The following is an 11,785-nucleotide window of genomic DNA, read 5'->3' on the forward strand; positions in this document are numbered from 1 at the left end:
GACTCATGCTTTCCATAACCGCGTACCAACATGTGTTAGCTCAGCAAAATACACTCGTTTCAGCAACCTTATGAGTAGCGCATTACAAATATATATGTATCGCAATATGTCGAATATCGAAGCGACGAAAACATGGAGCAGACTGGTGCAGCACATTCAGTTGCCCGGAAGCATCACAAACGAGAGAGTCAGCTGAGTTCCAGGTGAGTCTCTCAAAGAACCAAACTTGTTTGCAAATGAGTGTATTTCGCTAACTTCGTGAAATTTGGGGACTGCGCCTAACTCATGAGCCCCAAGAAGGACGAAACGGGTCTTGGGCTGTCGACGAATTTCCAGAAACCTTATGAGTAGTGCATTACGAATACATTCAAAGCTAGCTTTTAGGAGAAAAATCCGCCATTGGTTATACTTTGTTATACATATACTGATTTTGCAATAAGTGTTCCGTACTTTCACATGACAGCAACCAGGTGGGCCCAATCTACACGTTCGAGTATGTTGGACGAAAGTGGAATGCACACAAAACCTCGAGCTGTGAGTGCTCCAGGCTCCATCCGAGGAGCACAGCCGAAAATCAGGTCAAGAGTGATTCGGCCTAGGAATAAACAAGCAGCAGACTTTCAGGTCCGCTGGTGCGCTTCATTACCCACAAGATGCCCCCAAAAAATCACGAAAGTCTCTCTTTTAAATCCCCAAGTTTTACTTGAAGCCAAATGATGAGTTGTCAGGGAACAATTTCAAGTTACAGTATGTATTTCCAATGATCAAATTAGTGACAAGAAAAGTCAGAAAAAACTATCCTTCTCTGGTCATTGGTATGGCCGCCCTTTCGAAGAAACCTTCAATCATTTTTCGGTCAACCGTTGCGAAATAATTTGCGGCAGACTTAGCCGCAATTCACCCAAACGGTTCAGGTGAAGTTTAGCTTAGTCTTTCGTTAACACCAAATCAACCTGACAAGTGATCCTTTATCTCAAATTACGCACAACTTGGTTTGGGAGCAAGGAGTGAAGGTCATCGAGATTCATTTCCTAAACCTACCTGGATCGCACCAGAAAAGGTGAAACTACTCGTGGACTCCACATAGTTTTGTCGACCCTGTGGCCCCTGAATATCGTTCCAAGGGATAGATAAGGTGACCTTGTACAGCATATTCAGTTATTAATGAGAGATTTAGCTGGGATCCTGGTGAGCGAGCCGTTAATAAACAAACTGGTAGGGAAATAAGTGCATTGTTGACACAATTCCTGCGATTTGAGTTCAAATAAACCATATACTTGACAGAAACTCAACGACTGCGCCTACTCGATGAGTTCCAAGAAGGGTGAAACCCGTCATGGGTTGCCGAAGTATTTTCAGCAACCTCGTGAGTAGTTTTCATCACTAAAATTCCTACTTGCTCACCTTACTCGTTGCACTTTTGCGAACGTTTGCATTTAGCCACATGCGCGCAATTCCATATCCCATCAAAATCTTAGTTTGAAAAAAGCTGGAAGAGTATGTATAAACGGCTCATCGCTGACCTCAGAAGTAATCATGAAACCTTCGCTTGACGCCATTCATCGTGAACGTCTAACCGAGTTTACATTCCAGATTCGGCACTTTTTACGAGAAACGTCGGATTCTGCAAAAACATGTTACCGGGCTACCATTAATTCCGAAATCACGCAGTGCTAAGCATCTTGCAATCTCCCAGTGAATACCATCGATATCTGTATCCTTGAGACACTTTTTGGGTATCCATGTTGCCATAAAGTAACTATCGGGTCCCTCCTGAAGGCCGAGGATTAGCTCGATAACCAGCACCATCGGTGAACTCCCAGTTAATGCAGAGGCAAAAAAAATTACTATCTGTGTCTATTTGGTGGACAGGTGTTCCTGATGTGAACCAATTGTATCCCTGATCCCAGTTGCCAGGCTCTCACGTGGCCGAAGTTTCTAGTGACATATTCGGTCACTAAGTTTTCTCGAATCTTCTCATTGATATCACGAGTTGAATGTTCCCAAATACTTCACATGAAAAGACTCGTTTGTGATTGATAATGCGTTTAACCATGTCTTCAGACTGCTAGTCTGTTTGATAACTAACTCATTTCTGTCAACTCTGGAAGAGATAGCTCGTTTTCTTGTAAGTATATGACAGTTTTCGGCTCTCCAATTGATTGACTGAGCGCTGATTGTTTTATTTCAGTGCCTCTAAGGTTCTATAATCAGCAAAGCAGTAAAAGTTAGTTTCGCCCTCTATGGAGACGCTGGGGTTAAAACCACAGATCTGCATGACTCGTGTTTATACTAATCGATTTATCGATCGAATGACTATCACGCTACCATGTCCTGCCTGTACTTCTGTCTTTTTAGCGGGCACAACGCTGAGTTTTGGAGCGGAAAAATATGACACCCAAATGCCGATTTTGCAGACCAGCCTGTTCAAAAGTAATTTTTCATCCGATATTCATACAATCGGCTATCTCCGACTGTCCTATACTGACCGAAAGAGGAACACGGAAAATGATGAATTTGTGCTCGGGATCCAAACGACAGGTCAGAAGACCATCCGGTTGCAATCCGACCCGCTTCCAACTGACCAAGTGGCCACCCTACTTTTTGTTGCAAACGCTGATCAGAGTGGGGATTATCTCCACGTGTATTTGGTGAGTGTGGTTTGACAGGCATGGTTGTTTACTTCAAGCATGTATTGATATGAGTAACGTCCATGCGATATGTGCCAATCTGTCACCTAGGTGCTTGTACGTCATGTTCCAATCAGGGGTAGTGTGCATCGCTCTGTCAGATTTCTAGCTACTGACGCGTGTTCAGGTTTGGACCACAAACAGAGCAACTGTCACTAAACTGGTCGTCCGTCTTATCAAACACTTCTAAAACCACGAGCACCATGAGAGCTAAGACATAATCTAAAATTGTTTGGCTGTCCCGCTGAACTGCTTATCGTCTAAATGTCATATACGCACCGTCGCCCAACAACCAGCCCCTTATGCGAACTTTTTGACCACTTGCGTCAATGAAGGACATACTTTGTCCTTGTCATTGTATCATCCGTTATTTCAAATGGGTTACTTTGGTTGCCGAGGCTTGTGAGTTTTCACGACCTAATCGGATCATCGATGTACGAAGAACTAGGTTTTGCTATTAATCATTCTTCACGCATCGCACTCTATTCCCGGTGGAATTCCTAGGCATGGCATTTTGCAAGTCCTAATTAGCATTGAGATTAGCGCTAGCCTATTTGGAATACTCGTTCACGTCTCTGTAGCTCTTCAATTGTTGTCACTTTTTTTCAGCCAACGTTCTTTCCTCCACTGACAAAGCTTTTGCAGACATTTTCAGTCGAGATCGTGTGTAATTCTGGTCGGAAACGGAGAGGATGTGTTCCGAGGAAAATGCGATCTGTTCAGAGTGTGATTGGGCGAAGTGAAGGTGGAAAATAGTGAAAAATCTGTCAACTCCCAAAAACGGCACCAGGCTTCAATTGACTTGACTGTTTTCAGAGTCTTATCCACTCACCACAGCAACCACATCACCATTGGGCTGGTGAGGACGCTGTGAAGTGAGGTAGTGGATGTTCAAAGTTAGAAGATGACCAAACATCAGCCATCATAAGAAACCTACAGGCAAATGGACCGACAACCTGGTGCCAGTTTGGGGAAATGCGACTCCTAAAGACTGAGATAAGAGCTCCTGACAAAGTTTGTCTAATTCTCACGGAAGTTAAGCTAGACCGTATTGACTGACCATACTAGAAATAACTAGATAGGACATAAGCATTGTTGAGGGCTGGTCTGCACTTGTTCATATCAAAGGGCTGAATCACTCCGTTCCGGTCCAGTGCCTTCGGTCTAGAGACTAAACCATTAGTTGCGTCTCACCTGTGACCGACACCCATAGCTGAAACTAAAAGATAAACAGACGAACAGAATAACAGCAGTTCAAACAAAGGTCTTGGAGTGACAAACCATGCAGAGTCAGTTACGGCGAACTCCCCCTGTCCGTGAACTCAGATTGGCCAGTGGACCTAGGTGAGTATCGCGTCGTGAGCTTCAACCTGGTGATTAGACCTCATCAATACAAGGTCCCACTTAGCACCACAAGCAACCAGAAAATGAGCGAAAGATTCCGTATAGATGATCTATTTTCAGCTGCTTTGGACTTTGTGAAAAGTGTTCCTCTTCTATATTCGTAATGCACTACTCATAAGGTTGCTGAAAATTTGTCGACAGCCCCCGACCGGTTTCGGCCTTCTTGGAGCTCATCAGATAGCCACAGTCCCCGAGTTTCCGTCAACCTCATGTTCTACTTGAAATCAAAGTTCCCGAAATTGGCGAACCACATTCATTTGCAAACTAATTTGGTTTTGCGAGAGACTCAACTTGGTTCCACGTGAGTAGCAAAACAAGGATGAGGTGCAAATGAAAGAGACCTGTGAAAGACGGGCATATGGCCATTTTTATGGCTACAGCATATTATTACTCTATGTGTAGCAAGTTGGCTAACATTTATTTCCACGTCACCAACACAAGCGTGAAAATTGAACTAACCGTGCATTCCATCAAGTGAAGTGTTTAACTGGAGTTGCCATTGTAACAACGACGACTTGGTTCTCACAACACACTTTAGTTGCTATGGCAACCGCGAGTTAACTGAACGCATTGTGTAACCACTTTGGAATTACCGGTATTCCAAAACGACCAGTGATTAATGACAGTAGACTATCCTTGCTGCAAAGGCAACTTTAAAGGTTTCGGTCGTGGGGTTTTATCGCATCTCGGGTCGCTAACACACAAATCAAAAGATGAAGTTAGCAAATCGCTCACTCAGTTCTTCTCTGTGGGTGGAACTGATCTCATTGTACAAACATTTAATATGATAAGTCGATATCACATTTCAATTCATTGAGTTTCAATCTCAGCCAAGGCTACTCATGTCAAATGCATTCACTTTAAAAAAAACATCCTCTGGTTGATTCTTCTCAGCGTGTGGACAAATGTTTTTTTATCCTCGTTATTTTTTTTCAAGATAGGCATGTGACTGATAGATAAACCGGATGTCTGGAATCAGGGATTTTATGGCACACCGACTATTTAAACAAATATTTGAAAAAAGCTTTTTTTCGGAACATGCTTTGGAAAACTTCTCGGCGCACAATTACTTTGACTGGTCAATAGAACAACAGAACCTGGTGGTCGTTTATCGAGCTGGTGTTTCGCAAAATTTTCACGATCATTATTACGCCGTGTGAGCTGAATTCAATGTGTCTAGCAGTTGGTCAAGGTGTTTCGCAAAATTTCACGATCATTATTACGCCGTGTGAGCTGAATTCAATGTGTCTAGCAGTTGGTCAAGAATTATCGATCTGACTAATTTAACTCACGTTGTCCGCTCAGAATAGTTGCAGTCTAATAACCCCTCCCCCTAAGGGAGACCATCCTGCGGAAGATACATGGTGACGTACCATGAATTGAGTCAAGAGATATCACAGCAAACTCTATTACCTCGACGGTTTTTAAAACACCGCCACAAAACTTTGTGTCACCGCTGAAAAAAAGTAAACAATCAATGGGACTGGAATCTAAAGACTGGCGATTTGTTTATTGATCTGCATAAACGTGTCCATTTCTATTCCTGCATTTTAAGTGGTTCAGCCATAATAAGACTGTTTACTAAGCCTGTAAGTAGATAGACCACGATTACCTAATTTTCACAGTTTGGAATGAGTTTCACGCTTGCTTTCCAAAAACTCACAGAATTCCGGCTATCTGACACTTGATTATGACCTCGGTGGCGGGTTGATTCGGGTACTGGGTCCAAAAATCCAACTCAACGATGGCTACTATCATCGTATTCGCGGATTTCGAACACGTTTCCGTCTTGTTTTGGAGGTCGATAATCACACCACAACGCACAACTTACAAGGTGAGTTTTTCGTAATTCCTGAATGCTTTCTGGGACAGTGCAACTTAGTTCATCACGTAACTGTTCTGAGACTGCGACCGGAAGGAAGTCACGTTAGTAGCCAACTACGCTGAAACACGACCAAGAGTGTTGGGAATTCTCGCGCCCATTGCTCGTGTTAAAACTCCTGAAAAAGAGAGTAAAAAGGACAGGATTAACTAAGCAACAACTGTGTGTGTTTGTGTGCAAGGATTCTGCTCTGGTTCGAGAACAGCCAACAACGGACTCATTCATTTTCTTGTAACTTTCTGCATCTACTGATGTCGTGAAATATTACCGTTTATGGCAGGTCTTGATAACACCGTTGAACTTTTATGACTGAGCGGGATCACCATTGGAACATTTGAGGTCAAGGAGGATAAATCATTTGGAAAACTTACTGAAGGTCACGTCACCTTAATTAGTGTGGCCATTCAAACTGATTAGTAGTATCGTGCGAACTGAAAAAAAGATCAAACTGGAAAAGCCGAGAAGCACTGTGAGGCTAATTGCCCCTTGTCGGGAACTATCAACCTCATTGGTTGTTGATCTGTTCGCCGAGCTTGGCAATTGGCTCGCAAACGTTTCGTCAACATACAAGGAGACATCATCAGTGCGCAGTTGGATGGGTACTTCTTGCTTGCTTGCGTGCGTTTACATAGCCTTCGAAGGCTATCTGTCATCTTCTGACGCGATTGGCAACTTGAAGTGTAACGAATTTAGTAAATCTATTGGTCCGTTCGTGATCTTTGTTGCGTTGTGGTCTGTGTTCCTTTGTGTTGATGGGTTATCCCAACGCCCTCTAAGTTTGGTAGCTTGTTTTCTCTGGCTTTGATTCGGATTGCGTTGTGGTCTGCTGTTCTCGAGTTTGATTGGTTGCAACCAACCACCCGAGCTACCAATATTTCACCACATTACCAAATATCAACCCCAGGAATTCACATGGGCATCCGAAGACGCGAACTCTCTCTTGATCACTGATGGTAGACAGGCAGAACAGCAGGCCATTCATGGGTAATGTGTTGAAAAATCGGTAGCGCACACTGATGAGGTCTCCTCGTATGGAGTTGAAACGTTTGCAAGCCAGTTGCCAAGCTCGGCGAACAGATCAACAGCCACTAGGTCAGCGCCATTCATTCTTCACTCACGAGATTCCTCTTGCAAGATCATGAGTTGACCGGTTTCTTGGGTGAAGGCTGCTCGTTTGGAAGGTCCGGTTGACAAATGAATTTTCCCTCCTTTTTGGCTACTTGTGGTTTTTCTACAGTATGAGATTTGGCGAAATTTTCGAGTAAGTTCTCGTCCTGCGGTATTTCTCAATAAGCTAACAAGAATCTAAGAGCTATATATTGATTCTAGACTTTCTAAACAGCCTGAGTTCACTTACGCGACAGAATCGGGGTTAAAATCTCCAAATTTTTGGCGTCTTCAGCAGACTGAACACCACTAACTAATCGATAAAGAAATCATAAAATGAACATAGATCCTTTGACTCTTTATCGTTTTCCATTACACTGAATTGTATTCTCAAACTAATACGCTTCTCAGGACGGTCAGAATATGATTCCAGAATGATCACATGTTCACAGTAACTAAGACTAGTTTCATGCGCGTTAATCTTTCAATTATTATCAGTGTTATTATCAGTGTTACGCTATACTACTGATGAAGCAGGCAAGTAGCATCTGGTCCGGCATCCAAGTTCCGCTCCGCTTCTGATGGAAGGTGAAAATCACTAGAGAACTTATGGAACCGCTTTGCAGCGTTCGTTCTTTGTTGTCAATTATTCAAAAAACGTCCCGGAAAGTTCAAGAGGACGCTCAAGAATGTTCGCTTTTCAAATATTCTGTGCAAACAAAAATTTTAATTTTTGTTCACACTGAAACGCACAGGTCATAGTAGCCTTGCTTTTTGAAACGCTGAATTCTGTGGCGGCATAATTCTCTCTACCATATGTTTTACACCCCTCTCAAAGGACTTTAACCAAGCTCCTTTGAACAGCATGTTCATTTGAGCACTTCAACCAAGCAAATGGCTTCAAGTTTAAGGAGATCAGAGGCCAAAATCCCGCTAAGTCGCTTTCACAAACGTCTGCAGAATTTTCAACATCAGGTCACTCGATTTGTGGATCGTAGAAAGTGTAGCAACGCAGAAAAGCTGCCCAGAAAACTGTCGGAGACCTTTGGATTTCGTGTGGAAATGTGATCAGACTTAGGTGTTCATCGTACCTCGATGTAAATGGAGACAAAAACTCTGAAGCAAAGAGAAGACACACCACACGAAATGGGAGTTGTACCTGGAGAGAATATGATTTATAACGTTGCGATTCTGAAGCGCATGTACCTTATAACCACTCCTTTTGTCAATAATTTTCAGTTCGTTTTGGGAGACAGTTCAACGACCAGGAGACCATTTGGCTTGGACATGCGGCAACTTTGAACAAGACAGACTTTTACCAAGGATATATAATAGGTACGTTACGGAGCTTTAATGCAATAAGACTTGTTTTGTTACTCATGACTATGTGAATATGATACAGTGTACGCAGTATTTTTAAAGTTACTGACTACTTTTCCAAAAAGCCTACCATTCCTGACTCTGGAAATTCGGGCTTCCAACAAGTAACCCGAAAATACTAGAACTGAAAGTGTCGCACCGGATGTTGTGAAACGACGCTAAAGCCAAAGCAAGTCTAGTGCAGACCGGGAACTTCATCCCTAAAAGAAATTGTTTTTACATCCAAGGAAGCACAGAGCTTTTTTGAAATTAATTCACGATTTTTGAGCTGCATCTCCTGACTGTTTGAAAGGTGCGATTCCCACTACTTATCAGACTGTCTGGTTGTAGGCTCTCAACCAGCGCACTAAATAAATAAATATAAATAAATCAATGTCGTATAGCGTGCTTCGTTGAGGACTTGAAGCTGTCCAACAGCTTATAAATGACTAGACTAGTTTGAATTCGTTCAGTGTGTGCCGATGTAGTGCTTTGCGTGTCACGTGACCAGGGTTTAAATCCCAGTACAGTCGGTGATATGTATTCCTGGCAAACTCTAAGTAAGGCAAAGATCAAAACCAGTTTTCTATCGATTCTGTGAGTTATACTTAGAATAGTCATGCGGGGACGGAATGAAGACTGCTCAGACGAGAGAATGTCAGTACAAACTTTACGAATCTGTGAGTGCTCATTACTAAGTAGATGAGTTGTTCACACGAGAGCAGAGCAACAGTCACAATTTTATGCAGGTTTTCCTGGTACGATTTTGTTTCTTATTAGGGGGATTATTCTAAAAAGTTAACTTGTCAGGACGTTAGTTCAAACTCAGGGTTTTCTTCACAGAGTTATGTGTTTTGTGTCAAAACATTTTACGTCTACTGTTGACTAACTAACAAGTATTGGATTCAACAGTTTCGACCCGCCCGCTAGTCATTCCGTTGTCTCCGTACGCCCAGTATGTATGGAAATTTAATCTCTTTCGTAGACCAGAAGCACCGCGTAACTGTTCCATCCTTATTGAGCATCCGACGGAACTCCAGGGCGTCTTGTACCCGCGACTTCCAGGCCACTAGACTGGACACAACCGTTCGGCCACGAGCGGCAGCGCACCATAACACGAATTTCTCCGACTTTACGATATTTCTGATGTTGAATGGTGCTCATCCTAGTTAAACCAAGTGCGATTCATCACAGCGTTGATAACCCGTTCTTGACGGACCGGTTAGGAGTTCAAGCGAATAGCTGGAATGTCACGGTTCCGAGAATCTCCGAGGTTGGAACGACCGTATAATGATTCTCGGCTTTTATGCATAGATTTTCTTCATTTGTTTCTAGGACATAAGTGTCTGTCGACTGCTAAACAGGTTCACCGTGTTACACTGAAAAATGTGAGGCGGTGGAAATCGCCAAGCAACACCTGGTGCGCAGTTTTGTTTTTTTTCACATGTGTGAAATTCAACCTCACATGAATTCTGCTTGCTGGAGATTTAAAAAGCTGTCGCTAACCCACAATTCAGCAACAATGGTATGGTTATGCAATGAGCTTTGGTGCTGATAATACAGCAATGAACACAGCGAGGCAAGAGCAGCCTCGAAACATTTGTTGCCGGACACAATGAGCTTTCTTGATAGGGACTTGGGTATCCTCGGTGATTTTTGGCTGTGTCCTTTAGAATTATGGCCTTGGAAGCAGACATCTTGGGTAAAGACAAAGCCAAGAGTCATCCTCATATCAAACTGCTGTCCACTTTATTTTGACTGAATGTACTATTTTCTGGGTGACCGAAGACACTTTGTTAGCCCAAAAACAGGTTTGTCATTCCTGAGGCTCATTGGCTGGGCGCGACTACCAAGCTTTTTTGAATTCGTTGACGGAAACTCGGGAAATGTGCCTACCTGATGAGCCCAAAGTGGAAGGGCGAAACAGGTCGTGGGCTGTCAAAGAGTTTTCAGCAACCTTGTGAGTAGTTTCCTCTATGAAGATATACTGCGATATCTCGAACATCGTGCCAACTGAATCATGAGGGGCCTGTGTGCAGCGCATTCAGCTGGAGGACATCATAAACGAGAGATTCAATTGAGTCTCCCGTGGAAACCAAATTGATTTGCAAATGAGTGTATTTCTCGAGAACAGTCCAATAGAACATAAGGTTGACGAAAACTCGGGGACTGCGCCCACCTGATGAGTCCGAAGTGGAAGGGCGAAACCGGTCGTGGGCTGTCGGAGAGTTTTCAGCAACCTTGTGAGTAGCTTCCTTTATGACAAAAAACAATGTGTTCAAAAGTTGGGAAGCACTATACCGCCGTTTCACTCTTATTGGGAATTACTAGCAGTGCTCATATCGCGAAACCCCATGAAGTGTCCAATTAAAGATTTGACCGTTTGACCAAGAGGTGCTGACCAACAGATCAGACTCGAATCTCAAACCGATTTTCAAGTCTCTTCATACGGAAACAGTGCTTTCAAACGAATACATTATGAGCATTTATAATACCTTGACTTGATCAGATACATGCATAATTTTGATGGAAGATTTCCGATAATTTATCCAATTATTCTTCGAACTTAATCCTTGCTTGACGCGGGAGTACCGTTATTGCTCTTTTCCCAGGAGTTGGTCTGTCACCCCATCACTGCTCTAGGTAAAAAAGTCTTCGTTCCTTTTGTAATGTACTACTCATAAGGTTGCTAAAAACTCCTCGACAGCCCAAGACTGGTTTTGCCCTCCTTGGAGCTCATCAGGTAGGCGCAGTCCCCGAGTTTCCGTCAACTTTAGTTCCACTTGAAACCAGAGTGAACGAAATCAGCGAAGTACACTCAGTTGCAAACTAATTTCAGCGACCTTATGAGTAGTGCACTACAAAAATACATATGTATCGCGATATCTCGAATATCGCAGCAACTGAAGCATGAGGCGGCCTGGTGCAGCACATTCAGTTGCCTGGAAACATCGAAACCGAGAGATTCAGCTGGGTTCCAGATGAGTCTTTCGAAAAACCAAATTAGTTTCCGATTGAGTGTATTTCGCTGAATTATTCGTTCTTTCTATACCAAAAAGAACCTCTAACGCTTTAATTAGGTAACATCACGCATCCTAATTCCGTCGAAATTTAGTCGAAGTTTGGCGTATTTCTGGTCAGACGCATTATCTTTTAATCTCCCTCCAAAAAATACCTACCACACGAAAAGTGTTTTTTTCGATATCCATTGGGCCTACTTTGGGAACAATTAATAGGGCGCAAAGACAGTGTATCGGCGGGGGGGGGGTCAGTGAGAACTTCCAGATGCGGGTTTTAAAAGAACAATTTTGTTTCCCCAACTGACGCGCCGAGCAGCTTTTCC

General features: G+C 43.1%; 1 protein-coding gene across 1 annotated transcript in view; it reads left to right on the forward strand.

Moving 5' to 3' along the window:
• The window catches only part of T265_01031 (hypothetical protein), a gene marked incomplete at both ends in the record, with an annotated part of 30,985 nt that overhangs the window by 15,468 nt on the left and 3,732 nt on the right, over positions 1 to 11,785 (forward strand). The window contains 3 exons of the mRNA XM_009164974.1: positions 2,359 to 2,651; positions 5,760 to 5,928; positions 8,323 to 8,418. Coding sequence (XP_009163238.1) covers positions 2,359 to 2,651; positions 5,760 to 5,928; positions 8,323 to 8,418 — 558 coding nt within the window. The remainder of the gene's footprint in view (positions 1 to 2,358; positions 2,652 to 5,759; positions 5,929 to 8,322; positions 8,419 to 11,785) is intronic.

This window comes from Opisthorchis viverrini, assembly GCF_000715545.1.
Source record: "Opisthorchis viverrini unplaced genomic scaffold opera_v5_11, whole genome shotgun sequence".
Classification (NCBI taxonomy): Eukaryota; Metazoa; Platyhelminthes; class Trematoda; order Opisthorchiida; family Opisthorchiidae; genus Opisthorchis; species Opisthorchis viverrini.